This window comes from Bos grunniens, chromosome 26, assembly GCF_055505025.1.
Source record: "Bos grunniens cultivar Pamir isolate PY7600 chromosome 26, Bosgru_T2T1.0, whole genome shotgun sequence".
NCBI lineage: Eukaryota > Metazoa > Chordata > Mammalia > Artiodactyla > Bovidae > Bos > Bos grunniens.
In genome coordinates, this window is record NC_141190.1 from 44,298,045 (window position 1) to 44,317,938 (window position 19,894).

At 55.6% G+C, this 19,894-nt stretch overlaps 1 protein-coding gene across 50 annotated transcripts in view; it reads right to left on the reverse strand.

Moving 5' to 3' along the window:
• Positions 1-19,894, reverse strand: part of CTBP2 (C-terminal binding protein 2) — a 168,874-nt gene that overhangs the window by 18,551 nt on the left and 130,429 nt on the right. For 2 of the 50 annotated variants that reach the window (XM_086378337.1, XM_086378335.1), the window contains exon 1: positions 15,138-19,309. The exons of 47 other annotated variants lie outside the window; for them this stretch is intronic. In XM_086378337.1, the coding sequence (XP_086234463.1) occupies positions 15,138-16,806 (1,669 nt within the window). In that variant the 5' untranslated portion in view covers positions 16,807-19,309. Of the gene's footprint in view, positions 1-15,137; positions 19,310-19,894 lie in introns of those variants that run through there. One more of the 50 variants, XM_086378338.1, reaches the window with a different exon arrangement.

Consider the following 19,894-nt stretch of genomic DNA (forward strand, 5'->3'; position numbering starts at 1 on the left):
ATCCATGTTATGAAAACTGTTCTACACTGTTAACAACAAACGTTCTGTAGTTGGCTGGAGCTTACTCAGAAAGCAGTTCTGGAAAGTGAGCAAAGGCAGTGACTGTCCCCAACACCCCAAGAAGGTGCCTGACCTGCAGAAGTGCCCCTCGCCTTTCATGGCAGGGACCACGGCAGCAGCAGAAGGTGAAGGGGAGGTTCAGAGAGCAGCTGCAAGGCAGGGATTTGCAGAATGATGTGTGTTCCTAAGTGTGGCGCTAAAGAGTGCAGTTACTTTTGGAAACCTCATCTTTGTTCCCACACTGCTATCTGCCTTTTCATTTGGCAAAAGTGCTTTTCTCTGCGGTGTCCCTGGGCAGCTGTCCCAGGCTCAGGAAGCCGCGTCCGCTTTCTCCGGGCCAGTCTGGGATGTGGCCAGGCTGCAGTTTGATTTTGAAAACTTGGTCAAGTGCAGACATGCTCTCCCGGCACGCCGGAGAACCCAATTTTTCTTTGGCGGGCTCGCTTTTCACACCTAGTTTTGCATCGCAACATGACCTGCTCCAGCACTCAGCCTCCATCCTGCGCCCTACCTGGCCCGAGTGGCAGTGAGCCCTCTCTCACTGGCTTGGAATCCCGAGCAGGAATGTCCCAGGATCCTGGGCAGGAATGTCCTGGGACGGAGGCGATGAGCAAGGAGCAGTGCACCTACAGCCTGAGGGCAGTTTTGGGACCTGCTGGAACAACAGTGGCGGAAGCAAAAGGCAGTTACTGGAGTGGACACTGGTTCACAGGCTTCCGGCTGCCCTCAAAGTGGACCTTCAGATCCAATCCATCCCCACTCCTTCCCGATTTCTCACCTCCAAGCTCTGCCATGTGAGAGCCTGGCCTGGTTCTAGGCCCCAGTGAGGATACAGGCATGGATGCCTTCCTCAGGGAACTCTACGTGCACAGAGAATCTGGCTTATAGAAAAAACAGCTTTCCCCAAGATACTTCAAAATCCAGAACAGGAGGGAATTTCCTGGCAGTCCAGTGGCCAGGACTCTGCAATTCCACTGCCGGGAGACCCCGGGGTTCAACCCCAGGTTGGGGAACCAAGATCCCACAAGCCATGCGGCACAGCCAAAAAATAAGAATGAAAACAAAATCAGAAACACGAAATCAGTTTCTATCTGAGCCTAGATGTGGAAGTCCACTCGTCTAATACAGGCCAAGCGAGATCGGAACATCCTGCAATTCGATGCAGGCTGGAGCTGAATGGCCATGTGCTCAGGGCTGGAGAGGAAAGCAGACCTGGATGACAAATGCAGATACACAACCATGGCGCTCATGGCAGGCATGACTAATCAACCCCAGCGGTCTTGGTCTCAGACTCCCTGCTGACCCCCGTGGGGTGCCCTGCAAGGCTAGCTGACATCTGCCGGCCATGCTAAGTGGACCCAGTCTGCCTCTTGATTGGGTAAAGGAAGTGAAGGTCAGTGTTCCACACGTGACACCACCACTGTGAGTGTGGAAAGAAGCAGGGAGATGTAGGGAGGCCCCAGGGGAAGGACGCAAAGGCCCCCCCAGCCAGGCACAGCCCTCCGCAGTCACTCTGGGACGGCCTCTGTTCTGCTGGGGGCGGGGGGTGGGGGGGCTTCTGGAGAGGAAGGGGAGAGAGCCCCCCACCCAGGGTGGGGCTGGGCTCTGCGGCAGGTGCCTGGGTTTGCACCCAACTCCTCGCAGCAGGACCTCAGCTGTGCCTGGTACTGTTCCTGGTGGCCTCGGACACCCGCCCTGTCCCAGGGTAACTCTATCGCTCCCCCCCACTACCAATCCCAAGACAGGGAATCCACTTCCCCACTCCCGGGAAATGGGCTGGCCTTGAACTTCAGTCTGAACCCCCTAGAGTGACAGAGAGGCTGCTCTACCGCTTCCACGGCTGGGCCCCCGGGGTGGGCACCATGCCTTCCAAATTCACAGTGAAACTGAGACCAGCTGTGAGCTGGGCCACACTGGGAGGCAGGACCACAGGTCCAGGGTCCAGCCATCCAGGCCGAGGAGGGGAGGGCTGCCACAGGCCGTCCAGTCCCAGCAGAGCCCTGCTGCCTGCAAGCCAGAAGTTCTGGGGTCATCGGCCGCCCAGCGACAGCACTGATGTGTTCAGCAAGGCAAGGCCAAGGCGGAGAGAGCCCACGTCTCCTCTGACCGGCAGGGACCCATTGCCAGTGCAGCAAGAACCCCCAGAGGCCAGTCCCCAGGCATCCCCAGGACAGATCAAGGCAAGAGATCCTGTGGAGGATGGACTTCCCCAGGTGAGGCGCCTCAGGCAGGGATCAAGCTGGGGGTGGTTCAGTGATGGGACTGGTTCACCAACACGAGCATCCCTGTCAGGGAGTGGCTCCCCCAGTGATGGGCGAGGCTGTCTGCACAGCTCTCACCAGGGCTCGTCTCCAAGGCCTGGCAACGGCAGGATTCTGGGATGGCCTTTTGAAAACAGTGGGGGCTTCCCTGGCGGCTCAGAGGGTAAAGCGTCAACCTGTAATGCGGAAGACCTGTGTTTGATTCCTGGGTCGGGAAGATCCCCTGGAGAAGGCAATGGCAACCCACTCCAGTACTCTTGCCAGAAAATCCCATGGACGGAGGAGACTGGCAGGCTACAGCCTCTGGGATCGCAGAGTTAGACATGACAGAGCGACTTCACTTTCTTCTTTCTTTTGAAAACAGAGTGGGTTGCCATTTCCTTTTCTAGGGTATCTTGCCTACCCGAGGACTGAACCCCTGTCTCCTGCATTGCAGCTGGATTCTTTACTGACTGAGCCACCAGGGAACACTCTGGGAAACCAGAAAATCTGTGTAGATTGGGAGTTTGTGATGGACAAGCACACACAGTTATGTTTTAAGATAACCAACAAAGACCTACTGAAAGGCACAGGGAACTCTGCTCAGTATTGTGTAATAACCTAAATGGGAAATAAATTTGAAAAAGAACAGGTACATGGATATGAATAACTGAATCGCTTTGCTGTACACCTGAAACTAACACAACATTGTTAACCAACTGTATTCCAATATGAAACCACTAAGAAAAAAAGGTTAGTGCAACTTGCTTTATTTATGATACTTTACTGGGGTGGTCGGGCACAGAACCCAAGTCATCTCTAAAGTATGGCTGTGCGGGCACTGCTCACAGGTTGCCCAGGGATGAGCAGTACCATCAGGCAGGAAGGAAGCCCAGTGGTCACTGTACACACAGCCCTTTCCCGAAAGACCATCAGCAACTTGAATGCCCCTCAGTCTTCCAAAGCCAGATTCCTCTCCTCAGCTGTGAATACGCTAGTAAGCACTGCCCTGGCATGAAAAACCGCAAGTATGGGGAGCTCTGGCCCTCTGCGTCCTCAGGCAGGGGCGGCGCTGCTGGGGGGTGAACCACACTAGGGGGCTCCCCAGAAGGCTGAGCATGCCCCATGGTGGGGGTGCTGGTTTGCAGCCACTCCTCAGTCCTGATTTTAGTGACCTCTATAAAGGTAGCTGTAGGCTCGGTCCAGATGGCTACAGAGTGGCCCAATAAGTAGCTTAGCTTCTTAAATAAAACATGGATCTTAATGAGTCATGGCCTCCGAGTGAGATGCTCTCAGGCCATCTCGCCTTAGCTCAGGTTAACAGCTGGACAGAAAGCTGGTGAGCTGGAGGCTCACAGGCTCTCCAGGGCCCCGGCCTCTGCCCACACCCCACCCCAGGCTCACTGGGCAGACACGTGAACCCAGGGTGCACACGACGGCAGCTTCTGGAAGCAGAGGTCTAGACTTGTGGGAAGCACGCCATCTAGTTTAAAAAACAGTACAATCTGGGACTTCCCTGGTGGTGCAGTGGTTAAGAACCCACCTTGCAGGGGATGTGGGTTCGATCCCTGGTCAGGGATCTAAGATCCCACTTGCCACAGAGCACCTAAGCCCGTGCGCCATGACTACCGAAGCCCACACACTCGGGAGTCTGTGTGCCACAATCAAAGTTCCCAAAGGACGCAGCGAGGTCCTAAGTGCCACGACCGAGACCCGCTCTGCACCTCCAGAAAGACCAGCGCCACCGTCACTTTAACTGACCCCTCAGAGCCACCCAGGTGAACTGTCCTGGCAGCCTGAGCTGTGTAGGGTCCACACCACGCCGGGGAACTGGAACTGAGAAAAAGAAGCGACTGATACTTTTCCTTTGCCCAATAGAGCTGAAGAACAAAACCAGGCCCATTTTGCACTTTCTCAGACACTCACACACGGGCAGGCTGTCTGGCATCTAGACGCCCCGACTCTGCTGCACTGGACACGCTACTTGCAGGGTGGCCCCGGGTCTTCAGTGCTCCCCCCAGTCTCCAGGGAGCCTCCTGTGCGCCCGCTGAACCCCTTTGCCCAGAAGAAGCACCTGATGTTCTGCCTGGAAACCTACTGCTTTCGGCAGGGGGCGGGGCAAACATCACCCACATCAGCGCGCAAGAGACCCTCCCAGCTGACCGGTCCAGAGGAAACCACACTGAGCGCCAGGGAGAAGCAAACCCGCCACCAAGAAACACATTTGAAGCAGCCAAGGACGCGTGGCTCTGCTTCTGACTTTTCGGTCAAATGACCTAATGGTCCTTATGTCCCCCAAAGGCTCAGTCTCATGTGGGTGGCCCCACAGCTTCCGGGATGTGATGTGGGGGCAGGGCTGCAGGCTCTGGGCTTGGGGAACAGCAGGTCTCTGGGTGCGAGGACCCTCTGGTTCCCAGTCCAGGTGAGGCTGCACCTTTGCCCCCCTCAACATGGGGGAAGAGTCTCTGGAGGGGCAAGTGACCAGGCAGCTTATGCCTGGAGCGGCTGGGAACATATGCACGCCTCCTTTCCAATCAACGGCGTCCGTGGGAGCCTCTGGAGCCTCTGCTCTTAGTGTGGGGGTTGCCAGGAGTCACAAGCCCCTCCATGGCCCCCGCCACCAGTGACTCGAGCCTCTCACCCATCCTTCCTGGTGGCAGCTCCTCCAAGCCCCTGCCAAGGAGATGAGCCCACAGCAGGAACTTCTCAAGGACAAAGGAGGCTCAGGCTCCCAGGCCACGTGTGACAGTGACCCTGGTGAACTCAACGCCGTGTCTCAGCGGTCGAGCTCACCCACCACTCCTTGGTCAGGGCCCGGCTAACCTTCCCCGGGACCAGGGCTCCCGCAGCAGGAGGTGGGCACTGGCTGAGAGGTGGGCATCCAGGGCCTGCTCCCTGGCATGTGGGCAGCTGCCACACTCTGGTCCCAGCTCACAAGCCGGGGTGTTCAGAAACCCGTCGCCCACCCCCACCCCAGCCTCAACACTGGGTGGGGGAAGCTGAGCAGCCCAGGTTGGTGGTCTCCGCTTGGCTGGGGGCTGAGCCCCTGAGCCTTGGAGACTTCTAGGAAGGCCCTGCCCACGGCATGGGGGTGGGGGGGACGCCAGTGGAAGCCACTCACTGTATATTTCGCTTGAGTATTTCTCAAGTTCTAAAAACGTGCCCGTAGCAATGACACAAGGCGATGTTTGAGAGAAACACAGTGAAGTAAAGATGAGAAAAGAACCGACAGATGCCAGGAGTCTGGCAGAGGCAGGCGCTACACACCCACAGCCCAGCCCGAGTGCCACCCGCCTGTGACGGGCTCGAGCGGGGCTGGCGGGACCCCAGGGGCAGGAAGACCCACAGAGGGGTCCCCACCAAGCCAAGGACACCCCAGTCTTCTCGATTCCTGAAGGGCCACTCCTTCCAAAGCACAGGAAACAGCAGTGGAACAAGCCTGGCTCTGTGAGCCCCCCAGTCAAGGTCGGGGGTCACAGCGGACACACCACGAGGAGGGCAGGGCTGCTCACGGGTGCTGCCCGCCCGGGGTGCTGCCTCTGCGGTTGACTCGTCCCCTCTGATCAGAAGGACTGGCTCCACCAGGGCCCCTGAGGAACAGACAACGTGCCCTTCTCCCTAAAGGCCCCTGGAAGAGCCTGGCAGACTCAGGCTTATGTTTCTAACTGCACTGCCTGAGCCGAGGGCCCATAAAAACAAAACACTGCCCTGCTGCTTAGCCGTGGCAGCCACTAAGGCCAGGAAGTAGACAGAACAGGGACAAGGCTTTCGGTTTATTGCAGTTTTACAGGGGGCTCTAAAACCGAAAGGAAAGTGAGTCTTAAGCACCCTTTCACAGGCTTGCTGTCCGGCGGGCCGGAGGCCAAGCGTGCTGCCCTCGGGCCCCAAAGCAGCCAGGAAGTTCATTCTCCCAAGTGCGACAGCTGGTCGGACGTCCCCACCCTGCTCTTTTCCGCTATAACTTTTTCTTAAAACTTAATGATGTCTTAAGCAATCCAGGCTCAAAGCCCAGTTCACTAGAACCCATCACAAAGCCATATTTATCCCTTCAAATAAAAAGCTTCTCACAGAAAGCTCTCCAGCAGGGAAGCTGGTGGGGTGAAGAGGGGAAGTTGTAAGGACCGCGGCTGGAGGGGAAGGGATAGGCCTGGGCCGGGGTGCTGACGACAACATTCACCCCACCCCACCCCCAGGCAGAGAGCCCCCTCAACTGAGCAGAACCGCCCCTTCCCCATGGACTTGGCAATGCCAACCAAGGGCTGGATGATGGAAGTGGCAGATACCCTGGGGAGGAAGCCAGCCGCCAGCTGCCGAAGTAGCCCAGCCAGGCCCCAAGCCTGTGCCTGTGAGCTCAGCAGCTTCAACTGGGCAAGGCCATGGGACAAATTTGTCTGAAATTTCAGATGAGAGGCAGGAAGCGGTCACAGGGTAGCAGCCTGTCAGTGGGAGGGGGCAGGCTGGGGCGGCGGGGGAGAGGACATTACACTGCACACCTCGGGCCGGTGCTGGCTTCTCTGGACATTTGGTTGAGGGCAGCAAAAATTCGGCTCTTGATTGCTCAGAAAAAGGGTCTTTGGAGCGATGGTCCCGTCTTAGGCACAATGTGAACCTTACAACAATCTCATTCCCCTCTTTACCGTGGTGGCTAGGAAGCTCAGCGTGAAATCCTTTCCTGTTTTTTGTGCACAGGACAATGGGGAGTCCTCTCTGAGCTCTGGCTGCATCCCCCAGCTTCATCTTTTCCTGCCCTTATTATTTCTCCATCTACTCAATTTTACCCTTGTGTGTGTGTTAGAGCCCTTCTGAGAGCCAAGCTTAAATCCTCTTAGGATCAAGGAACATTTGACATTCCATTTAATCACACAGAATTAATTTTGGTGACTTCCCCAGGAGGGAGCACAGTACGGAGAACAAGGGCTTGGCTCAACAGCAGAGCCACACGTGTCCCAGGGCAGCTTGTGGGGCACCAGCTGGGGACAGGCAAGTGCCTGCAGGTGCCCCGGGAGCCACCAGCACTGAGCTTCTGCTGTGCAAAGCCTGGGCCCATCCACGTGATGGGGTCCTCAGAAGGCTGGGGAGGGGGCCCCAACTTGCCCTCAATGTTGCACCTGGGGAGGTGAAGCTCACTGCACCTTGGGGCTCATGCTCCAGAATCACCCTCTTGACTGCCTCTTGCAGGCGTGGACCAGTGCTCCCAGCTCCCAGCGCTACTGAATTTCCTGAGCTGTGCTTGGTGCTTCCTCCTGACACAGAGACCAAGAACAGTTTGGAGTCAGACAGGCTGGCCCAAAGTCCTTGCCCTGCTGTGTGACCTGGGGAAGAATCGAACCCCTCTGAGCCTCAGAGTTTTCATTTTAAAAAGGGAAATTGTCGAGTCTTCCTGGGAATCAGATGCAATCACTGCGCCCAGATGCTGCAGGGCAGTGACACTGATTGGGCTGGGTAGGTCCGGAGGCACTCAGGGCTGGCTTCGCTGACCCCAGTCTTGGAGAGGGCAAGAGGCCTATCAGGGGAACTTGGGACCAGGAGGGCCCCCTGAGCCCTGCGGGGGCTCTGAGTTCCCATCAAGTCAGTATTGGGAGGACCCGCTCCCCAGTGGCCTCGCCAGCACTTCACAGGAGTCAGATACAGAGCCCTGACTCCCCTCCTGGCCCGTCCAGAGAGCTCGCTCAGGACAAACTCGGCACCAGGGCTTCCTCACCCAGCCCTCCCACAGTTAAACAAGGAGGTGTTCCGCTCACATCTGCAAACCCTTCCTGGGATCAATTCTCAACCGAGCCTGGGAAAACACATCCCCAAGAGTCGCCCACCCCTTGGTGGGGACAAGTGTTTACAGGTTTGATTTTATGCTCTCCTAACGATTTGGCAAAGGGTGCTTTATTCATACGCCGAGCACCACTGCTGGGCTACATTTAACTGCCTGTTAAATTGTCCTGTTAAAGCTGTCCCTTCCTGTTCCTTGAGCAGGAGGGAGCACGTAGAAGTCAATAGTCTTGTTTTTTCCCCATTACATGAAAAACAACTAAAAACGTGCTTTGTGCATCAGCCAGCCCAGAGGAGGGTAAAACACACCTAGCAGCGGTACATTAGGTACACATAGGCTCTACGTTGCTAACGCGGGCTATGTGACGGATGAAAGCACTATTTCCCTTTCATAAACTTAAAGAAAAATAACTCCATGTACCAGCAAAGAACCTAAGAAATGGCTTCAGAATTCTTGCCTTGAATAATCTTGGGGACAAAAAATAGGTTCCAAACACCTGCAAATCTTCCACATTAATATATGTTGATTTTTCTCTTTTAAAAATGGTGCTTGGGGCTCCCTTGGTAGCACGCTGGTAAAGACTCCACCTGCCAATGCAGGAGACGTGGGTGTGATTCCCGATCCAGGAAGATCCCACATGCTGTGCAGCAGCTAAGCCTGTGTGTCACAACTCTCGAGCCTGGGAGCCACAACTACGGAGGCCCACGCTCAGAACAAGAGAAGCTGCCGCCACGAGAAGCTCGCACCCCCGACTAGAAAGCAGCCCCGTCACCGCGCCAGGGAAAAGCCCGCAGACAGTCATGAAGACCCAGCACAGCCAAAGGCAAGTGGTAAGATGAATAAGCAAAAATGGCGCTTGGACAACTGGGCATCCACCGGCAAAATAATGAGGAGGAAGCCTCCCCACCCGCCAACTCTATATTCAAGTCAACTCAGGATGCTAACACTCCAGACTTTTTAGAAAGAAAACACAGGCATAAAGCTTCATGACCTTGGAGGAGGACAGCAAAACCACAAGCAACCAGAGGGAAAAGAAAGAAACTGGACTTTATCAAAAGGAAACCTTCTGTGCTTCCAGGCACCACGGGAGAAAATGTTTGCTGGTCAGGTGTCTGGTACCAAAAGCCAGTGAGGACTCTGGGTTTTGCTTCCTGGCCTACCCAGGTCCCACCCAGAAGAATGTGAACTGGAGAAGCCCTGTGTGGACAATGGACACTCAAGGGCAAAGGTCACGTGAGGAAGTAACGTGGCGAGGGGGTGTGCTGGCTTGCCCTCTTCTCGGGTAGATAAACGCACCACAGCTCGCCCCGTCTTGGGGCTCATGTCCCTGGGAAAGTCTAGCTGCTGCTCTGGACGAGACTGCCATTTCTCAAAATGCAGAGAGGAGTTGGGGGCTGGAAAGAGATGCTAATCCACAAAACTGTTATCCGCAGACAGAGCCACATGGGACAGGCTGCTTCTGAAGGCAGAGGCCCTGCTGCACGGGCCCTACTCTTTTTACTCAGACCTGCTTTCCAGAACTAGAAGACAAAATGCCTGAGAGATGAGAAGGCTCGGCCACCCTGTGCTGGGCAGCCTGGGCCACACAGAGGGTCTGGCGGCGGGAACGCGGCAGAGCTGGCTGGTGTCCAGCCATAGTCCTGGCCCCACGTTCCCTCGTGAGCACACGGATCGATTCCTTTAAACTGAATGGCAGGAAAGCGCAGCAAGAATAACTTCATTAATCACGTTCTCCGTGTCCCTTACCATGCCAGGTTGAAAACCTGTTAAACAAGGACCTCGGAGCCCCCCAAGCAGCCAGGAGCCCACTCCCCCCACCCCTTATTGGGTGGAGTTTATTAGACAGTCCACACCTACATCCCCACATGGGATTTCCCAGGGGGTCCAGTGCTCCCAGTGCATGGGGCATGGGTTTGATCCCTGGTGAGGGAACTAAGATCCCACATGCCACAGTCAAAGAAAATAAATAATAGTAATAATAGTAAGAAGAAAACCCAAAGCCCAAGTCCCCACAGACCACACTCCTTGTACAACCATGGATACACACGCCTGGCAGCGGGGATCAGGGCAGACAGAGCTGGGAGTGGAATGCCGCAGAGATGAATTGACAGAAGTGTCCAGAGACCCGGTTCTGTGAAAGGCCTGTTCGGCTCAGCCTCACCCAGGCCTGGCAGCACCGCCCTCTGCCCGCTGCGTGGACAGCAGCTGGAACACCACCAGGCCACAGCTCACCCGGATGCCGGCCTCCGTGGACAGAAGGACCCAGTCCACACCTGAGAGGTCAGAGTGGGCCTTTCTGAGGGACAGAGAGCTTGGGATAGGGCCAGTCTGTGAGCTGAATGCCCCACGGCCAGACAGACTCCCACCTCCGGGCCTGGGAAGTGACCCAGGACAATGACAATGACCAGGGCAGGCCTGGCTGATGGGCACCCTGGGTGAGGAGGAAGAGTGAACCAAAGGGGGAGCTGGGACTCTCAACCCAGGTGCAAGCGGCCAGCCCCCCAAAATGTCTCAAAGCAAAGCCGCTCAGTCGTGTCCGACTCTTTGTGACCCCGCAGACTGTAACCTACCAGGCCCCTCTGTCCATGGGATTTTCCAGCCAAGAGTACTGGAGTGGGTTGCCCTTTCCTTCTCCGTTTTCCTTCTGCCAGCCCCAAACACCTACCAAATACAAAAGCAAAACCAAGCCTGTTGATTTCACTGACCTGGGACTCGCATCAGGTGTTGGAATGGCCTGCCAGCACCTTGAAAGTGCACAGCTCCTTCCCGAGAGCTTGATTTGGAAGTGACTGCTGGGGAGAAGAAGAGCTCTGGACAAACCCTTCCAGCTGAACTGAGGCTAGGATTTCCTGATCATGGAGGTAGAGGTCGACCAGCAAGGGAAGCCTGGAGATGCCCCAGGGAGCCCCAGGCAGCAGCCAGGACCTCAACAGCCTTCCCGGGAACAAACACTGACACACACACACAGCCACCCTCTCGCCGGTTTGCACAGTGACCTCTCCCTCGGCCTGACCACCACGGCTGCAGTTTGACGCTCATTCTGGAGTCAGAGCCCTGCGCTCAGTGCCCCCTGCCGGGGCGCAGGCTCTGGATGCATTTCAAGTGCTGCAGGCTCCCCACGTGTGTCCTTATCGCATTATGGTGACTGTCTTTTTATTTACTAACTGGGTGGGCGGTGGTGGGAATGCCCAGAAGCCCGGGCTGGGCTGCACCCACGTGTGAGTGCCCAACACCTGACCCCAGGCCTGGAACACAGCGGGGGCTGGAGCAGTGCTGAGGGATCCAGCCCCAAGCTCTGGCCCTGCCCTGCTCAGCCAGGGCTCTGGGCTAAGGAACGCTCCCTGGACCACAGCCCAGAGTCCTGCTCCCTTCACACATCTCCTGGGGTTAGGATGTAGGGTCTTAACAATGGAACACCTAGGGTCAGCATCCCAGTGCTTGCTCTCTGCAGGGCCAGCTAGCTCCCAGGCTCAGTCCCCACACCCAGTCCCCGAATGTAGACATGCAGGGGGCTGGCTGAGCCCACCCTTCCTGGTCCAGCTCTGCTTTGAGGTTGGGGAGTGGGTGTGATCAGCTGGCTTGGTGGGAGGGTGTCTTTGGGGGTCTCATGGCACCCATCTCCAGGCTGATGGTTTCTGGGTCATCATTCTCAGAACCAGTGAATCATTTGGACCCCATTCTCTAGCACAGATCTTCCTGTGCAGAGGGACCTTCAAACAAAGGCAGGGACATGGGAGGAGTCCCCAGGTGTGAGAGGGCCAGAGAAGAACAAACCTCCATTCAGATCCAATGGGACTTCTGACCCAGGGGACCCAGCATGCACACCTACGGTGCTGGAAACCACTGCTACGACATTAGCAGGAGTGAAGCAAAAGTGACCGGTTCCTGTTGACCTAACACTGTGACACCACCAGCCTCTCCCATAGCCCCCATGTAAACGGGCCCCAGACATCCCGTCTCCTGTCCTGAGTGGTCTCTGGGCAGTGTCCCCAGGAACTAGATGGGGATTACAGATGCACTTCATCAATCGAGCTGTATCTAGAAAAATGCCTGGACAGAAACCAAAAGGGGCCAGAAAAAGATTGGGCTGGGGCTGTGCTTCTCACACTGGAAGCTCTGCGGCCCCTGCAGCCCACGTGTGTGGCTGTGTTCAGGGGGACAAACCCGTGAAGATGGCCGCGGAGCTGCTGTTTACGCGATGCGTCCAGCTGCACCAGCTCAGGGAGGGCTCGGGCGACAGCAAATCCTTGGCTGCGGTCAATGCCACGTGACACAGGGGAGGGGGCATTGCTGGGTGACAGCCACTGCCAGAAGGTTCCGCAGCCTGTGCCCCAGTCGAGCAGGTCAGCGTGTAAACAGCAGCAGATCCAGCAGGTACCGCCGCTCACATGGGTCTGACAGGTAGCCCCAGTAATCCCGCATCACAGGAGCTGCAGGCTGCTCCAGGGGCCTGTCCTCACCTGGCTACCCTCAACTGCCCAGTCCACAGGAGCCAGTTATTTATACCAACAAAGCCAACCAAAATGAAGCAGGTAGTTCACGGACAGAGAAAAGCAAATACAAATTAAAATATGTACTCAAGGATGTGCCGTACAACGCGGGGAATATAGCCACTACTTTGTAATAACTGCAAATGGAAAGTCACTTGGAAAAACACACAAAAGATGAAAAAGATTAAAATATCCAAAGCACATAAAACCAAGCGCTCAGAAACAAACAAGCCACCCACTGCAAGCGTTCGGATCACCAGTCTGGACAGAGAGAGGAGAGAGGCCTCCTCCCGGCACCCCTGCCCTGCCAGATCAGGAGCAAACATGCGAATTAGGTGAAGACCAGAATGAAGATTTATTCAAGCTGGTTGTGCCACAAATGACTGAGGCGGTGGGATCTGGATTGAAAGATCGCCGTCTCCCGTTTCAGCTCGGGGAGGTGGGGCTGTCCCCATGAGCTTCAGGTTTCCGGACCCGAGGTCTGCAGTGCATCCCTGAGACCTCAGTCTCCCCGGGGGCAGAGTGACCGCCCGGAGTAGGAGTGTAGGCTCCAACAGATCCCAATCGGCTATTGCCTTTAGGAATCCTGCCTCACAAAATGTCTCGTATCCAGGCTCAACACTCCCGGGGCAAGCCGAGCACCTACCCCCACCCCACTCCCTGCTTTTGGGGGAGGGCTATGATGACACTCTCAACATTCAAGAAGGAATGAGAGGAAACACTGCTACGGGACAGATCATCTGACAGAGAGATTTATTTGCTGGCAGACTTCCGACTGCAGGCTTCTTGGCACTGGCTTGCTGCCATGCAAATGAAACAAAAATCAATATCCCTAGGTCTGCAGAACCGTGTGTTAACAATCAGACTCCAAACAACTTAAATAAGATCCCTCGCCCCGTCCCCAAATAACAGCGACTGTTTCTGTTAGAAGGCAGTGCAAAATAAACAGAAATGAAAAGAAGAAGAAAAGAAGGCAATTTAACAGGTCCTCCTTCAGCAAAACCTTTCCAGGACTTGAGCATGCAGATAATCTTTCTGTGATTATGACCAAACCCTCCCGTTGCTTAGCAACACATAATTAAGGAATATGTTTTCAGATCCGCTTTGCAAGCCCAGCCATTATCAGATGAAATTACTGAAGCAACAAATGTCATCGCCATGCAAATTAGTTGGTTGCAAAGAAAGAATGTTTGACGGTGAGGGGGAAGATACAGGCCCTGGGAAACACTATCTGACTTTTCTTCTGCCACATACTGATTTTAACAAGTCAAATACATTTTATATAAGACTGAAAAAGAAAATCTATACATGAGACAAAACTAGAATATATAGAGAGACAACAGAGAAATTCAACCAATGCTTCTCTGGAAATAAGAAAGAAACGTGTGAAGGTCAACTTGTAAAGCAACAGCCCCACTTCAGTCTGCGAGTAGCTTAACCATCACCAGCTTCACCAACGTAACAGATAAACCTAATGCTTATCTCAGGGCTACCACATCAGGCTACCAGGTCCCATCCACAGCTATTTAAGAGGTATTTTCAAAAAGGTCCCTCTTATTTTTACCACAATTCTCATCCCACTATATCCACCCTATAATGCTAGTAATTCATTAAAATAAAAAAAGTCATTGAAAAAAGGTGCAGTTTTCTAAACTGTTGACGGGAACAGGGAAAGAAAGGAAGAAAGTTGATTTACAGCTTAAATGGTCAGTAAGGATTCTAGGGTTGAAATGACAATTCTGAAGCACGGCTCTGAGGGTGTCCACCTGGAATTCTATCCAGGTGCCTGGGACACACACGCACTCAATTCCACTTGGCTCATGGTTTGAAGAGAACAAGCTAGGATCATTCTCTCTTTCCTCCGCATGGAAATACACTCTTCCCTACAAGCAAGCAGAATCCCCAACTGTGTTTTCCAACATGTGAGACTGAGTTTGTTTTTGAAACAGGGAGTTCTAAGGGATTTCAACATCTTTGTTTAACACACAAGTCTGGAAGCACACCCATCTTTAGCTCGGCAGTGATTAACCCTACCTCTGATACTGTGTAGACCCTTCAGAGGGGCGTTTTCCACACGAGAAAGCACTTCTGATGGCAAGAATGCTGCCCACTGTACAGGGAGGCGCTGGACAAATACCCAGCATTCTCCAGAGCCACTGAATATGAGCTGGAGAAAACGCCACTGCCAGTGAGCTGAGGGCTTCATCCTGTTCTGAATGATTTCTCCCCTCCCCCATAAACAGTTGTGCTTCCTCCCCATAAAGGGAAATCCACAAATCAGCTTGAGCTCAACTGGAGAAAAAGGAAGGTAATGGCATTCTTAGCGGGTCAGCCTGAAGCACACACACCAGTTTCACCCAGGAGAACCCTCCTGTGCGTTGGCCAGCAGGCTGGGGTGCCCTGTTTGGAGGAGGGGGTGTATAGGTGGGTCTGAGTCGGGGGTGGGTTGGTCTCTCCAGGTTTGGCTGGAGAGCGACAGCAACAGGAACCTGAGGGGCCCACTGTCCATTGCTCAGATCTCGGCCCCCACTGTCCGTCCCCTCAATGTCTCCCCCGAGGAAAAGGCAGGGAGGGGCGCATTACTTGGTTCCGGGGCCAGCATGGTGGAGACGATGATGGGGGCCCCCGTCCGCCGGGCCACCTTCTGGTAGGGCGAGTGAGGCGTGTGGAGGCTCTGGCTGGCTGGCGGCAGGGCGGGGGGCTCCAGGGGCGCGCCGGGCTTCCGCAGGAGCTGGGGGCTGCCGTGGGGGCTGGGCACAGGGGAGACCGCTGCGCCACGCTCCCGCTTCAGCAGTTCCATGGGCACCGTGTACGCCGTCGAGTAGGCAGTCCTGGGGCCCGAGTGAGTCAAGGGCACACCGGGCTGCAGCGGGTATGCGGGGCTCGGGCGTGCGGTCAGGGCACAAGGGGTCGGGGAGCTGTACCCGGAGTTGGACGGGAAGTGGGCGGCTTGGGCGCCCACCCTGGGGCCTGAGTAGGTGGCGGCGGTCTCCAGGAGGTGCTGGGAAGGCGCGCTGGAGGGGCGGCGGTGAGCGGGGTCTACAGCCCGAGGGGATGCCGCCTGCAGGGGCCCCGCCTGGGGCTGGGGCTGGGGCTGCAGGGCTGCAGCGCCCAGGCCGACCTGGTCGCCTTGGAGCTCGCTGCGGTGGCTGAAGCTGCTGGAGCGCGTGCGGGGCAGGGGCGGCCCCCTGCCCTGCCTGCGCAGCTGCATCTCCGTCCGGCACCCGCTAGCCAGGCGGCTCAGCACCCGGGCCTGGCCTAGGTTGGGCGCCACGCACTTGATGTCCGCGTCCTCCATGGTGGCCAGGACGGCTGGGGAGTCGAAGCCTTGCTGAAGCAGGGCCACCAGCGTGGCCTCTGACACGCCTTCCGCCCGCAGGAGGGCCAGGAACTCCGGCATCACGCTCCTCTTGCTGCCCCCGGGCCCCTGGAAGGCGGACAGATCGGATTCGCACCTCTCATAAGCCATCCTGGGGTGGACGCCTTCCCGGGCTGGCCCGTAGCCTCGGGGTGGGGCGCTGGGGGCGGTCCCCACGCCGATCCCGGAGGCAGCTGCCGCTCCCGGGTCCACAACCAGGCATGTGGGGGCCGCCTGCCTGGAGGCGGCGGAATCCACCGGCCTCTCGCTCGCATTGTTGTAGACCTGGCCGGTGGGGTAGGCGGGCGCCTCTGCCCCGTACCTACTGTCCGCTGGCTCCCCGATGTACTGCGCGGGCGAAGGGGCCCTGCTGTGTGATCGCTGCCCCTGGGGGATCATTTTACCTCCAGGGTCCCGGTACAGGTGACCGGTGTCCTGCAGGGCAGGGGCCCGGGCTGCCACTGGCTCCCACGTCATCCTGCCGCCCGGCGCTCCATAACCGGGCAGCGGCTGGCCAGCTCCGGGGTGGCGATGGTGCAGAGGCTCCCCGGGTGCCCGGGCGGCTCCGGCCGGGTCACTGTAGTAATCCCCTGGCAGCAGGGCCCCGCGGGCCGACATCACTGCCTGTCTGCTGTCGTAAAAGGCAAAGTCGGGGACGGAGCTCTTCCTTCCAGCCGCTGTGCTGTAGAAGGCCTCCCGGTAGAGGCAGGGCTCAGCCGCCCCAGGCATGGCGACATCCCGCAGCCCAGGGTACCAAAGGCCCTCTCCGCCTCCATCCGTCAGAGAGCTTCTCCTCCCAGGAGCCTCGGCGACCTCCCAGGGGCCCTCGTACCACCCGGCTGCATCCCAGCTCTGAGATCGACCAATATTTATATGCCTGCTGGGAACCGGCATTGAAAAAGGAAAAAAAAAAAAAAAAAAGACTGCGGCCAGAGGCAGAAGAGGAAGGCTTTCTTTATAAATCTTCAATTACATGCATCCGAACCAGACCTGGCTGTATTCTAACCCTTCCGAGACGGCAGGAAGGACCAACTGGGGGTTTTCGATTTCAAAGTATGGCCTGAATTATTAATTCTCCGAAACCTTAGTAGACAAAACACTCACGGTAACTTTGCCTCACTCTCCAACGGTAGCACCAGAGGTCTTTTCTTTACGGCTCAGTCCCAGAAAGGAGGCTGCAGCCAGCCGGCCCGGCACCCCCGCCTCCCCGCGGCTGGAGCACTCACATGGACCTCCGCTCTCTCAGCGAGCGGATTAGGAGCTAAATAAAACCCCTAAAGCTTTTGTTCCATGTGACATCTCGTTAGACCGATGAAACCGGCTGCGGGCTCCATCCAGGCCTCCCGACCTGCGACTGGGAATTCTTCTCACACTGAAGCCCTGGCTTATTTCCCCCGTCCTCACCAGGGCACTTTTTGGATGAGCCCACCTCCCCATCCTGAAGGTGCCCCCCCCACCCCCGGATCAGGATTGCCTAAAAGTGACAGGAGGAAAACAGAAAAAGGTTGCTTTAATGTCGATGCAATCTTAATCCACCCTGATGAAATGTTAATCCATTGCACACGGCTAAGAACAAATTAAACGTGAACAGGCAGGCGGGATAAGAAAGAAAAAGCCTCACGCATAGTTCTAGAGCAGGAGGTGCCCGAGAGATGGGCCAGGTCTGCCTCCTGACGCTTTGCCAATATTGAAATCTGGCTCCGAGATGACTCTGGTTACAAATCAAACGAGTTATTAACATTGCTCAAGCCCAAACGGATTCTTTCCCGTATTATCACACAACACAGACCCTTTCATACCGCCTGGAAAAACCACGGCAACAGAAATACAGCCCGTGTGTGTAGCCTAGAATTGAGCATTTTAAGAGGGCAACAGAGGTCAGCGACTAAACCCCAATGTTATGAAGCACAGCCGGGAGGGAGGAGGCTGCATCTGAGGCATGTTTGCTTTTAAATCTGTTTGCAAGGGACGCATTAATTTTAGCAGGCTTGGCCTGGCTCAGATCTCGTGGATCATCTCCCATATTCCCATGGATTAAGATTTTACAGAGCCCACCAGGGACATTAGGTGCAGTAACGCAGAGGACGGCAGTTATCTGCATGCAGGAAAGCCCCACAGAGGAGCATTAAAACATTTCCTCAAACGTACAAACAGGGCCCTGGGAAGCGCCACCAGACGGGACTGGGGTCCTCCAACTGTAGCTTCCAAGACACAGAATTCACAGCGAAACCGAAAGCTGGGAATCCCAAGCTTACAAGGGCTGTGTATAGTCAGAACATTTAAAAACGAGACAATATACATATTTGCAGCCATTAAACTTCAGAATGTTTCGTCTTCACCCACATGTCCCTTAACCGAAAATTCCATTAGAATCTCTAAAGAGAATTACCAGTTAAAAAAAAAATTTTTTTTTTTTTTTTAATGAGAAATACTGAAAACTTAAGAGTGAGAAGGAAAGCGAGTGCAAATCCCTGTGGAGAACCTGGAGGCACAGGGAAACACAGGGCAGCGCCCCCTCGGCCTGGTCAGTACATATTAAACTTTGGGACAAGCTCTGTTGAAACCAACATGACTCCCCAAAGAGGGCTTGGTCCCCCAAAGCCAAAGCTCTGGGAAAAGCCTGACTGACTAGAGAGGAACTGAGCCAAAAGCACTGCCTGGGGGCACAGCCCCGGGATCCCAGGCTGTGACTTAAACACCACTTCTGACCCCAAAATGCCAATAAGGCCTCAAGTTAACTGGGAAAAAGCCCTGGCAGATGGCAAAGCGACTCTGATCCTCCCCCAATCCCCTCCACCTCCTAGGATGCATGACAGTGAGGGAAAAAAAAATGAAAAAGCCACACTGCAAAACGCTGGGTTTCCATCTATGAAAGCAGCCTGCTGGCGCCAATTTCTCTAATTTCTCTTCTGGCACACTCACCGTCATGGGCTCAAAGGCCTGGGCAGGGGACACAGAGACAACAGGCCTGGCCACACACAAGACAATATTTACACATCTCGCCAACAGCCTGAGGATGTGTTCACTACGAAGATACATCAAAAAGGACAGGAAAACGCTGGAGCCCCAAACTGAACCGAAACAGCACTATCTGGTTGCAGCAGGTCGTTTCCCAGCTCTGCTGGGTAGGCGAGCCCGATTTCCGCAGGTCTCTTCTTCGGAACTCCCTCCCCTCCGGAAAGGAGAGGGCAGGGAAAGATGGGGCGGTCTCATGGTGAGAAGGACCGCAAGGAGACGGGACTGTGCGAAAACCGGCCTGCTGTATCGAACAGGACACGTCCTCACCCCGGAAAGGACGCTAACCTGATGACCCTGGGCAGCCCCAGCCCACCCAAACCTGTCACCCCCTTCTCCCAATCTTGGCTCTTTTGGCCAAGAGGGGCCTTTGTGGCCTCCCGGCAGGGGTTCCGCCCCATTGCCACTGCCGCCCCTGCCACCTCCACCCTTCCATCACTGGTCAGAGAACACTGGCTGGCTGGGTGGGAAGGGCTGCAATGGCCCTGCCTGACCCTTCAGGGTAACCATAAACAGGGCATCTTTGACATCCTGTTTTCCTTCCAGGTTCCTCATTACAGGGGCCTCAACATGTGTTCAATGTCCGTACCAGGCCTTGCTCTGGCTGTCTCACCCAACCCCAAGATGTGGGGATGGAGAAGTTGGGTACCCAGATGCACAGGAGCCAGGTCCAACTCCAAAAGCCAACGCTCTGCTTTCTGGAATTCCCTGTGTCGACCTGGGGAAACTAACAGCCCTGTGAAAACGGCAAAAGGGGAACCTCTTTAACAAACTAATCCTGTTGTTTTCTTAAGGTTTCCCCAAACCCCCAATATAACATATGTTACTTATAAAAGTCAGCCACTTGAGTATCCGACAGTAATTCCTAAACAGATGACTGCTCCAGCTCCTTGAAACAGGTGCAGTGGGCCCCTGTCAGAGCCAGGGCCCCCAGCCTAGCTAACGGACCGCACCCATCAGTATTATG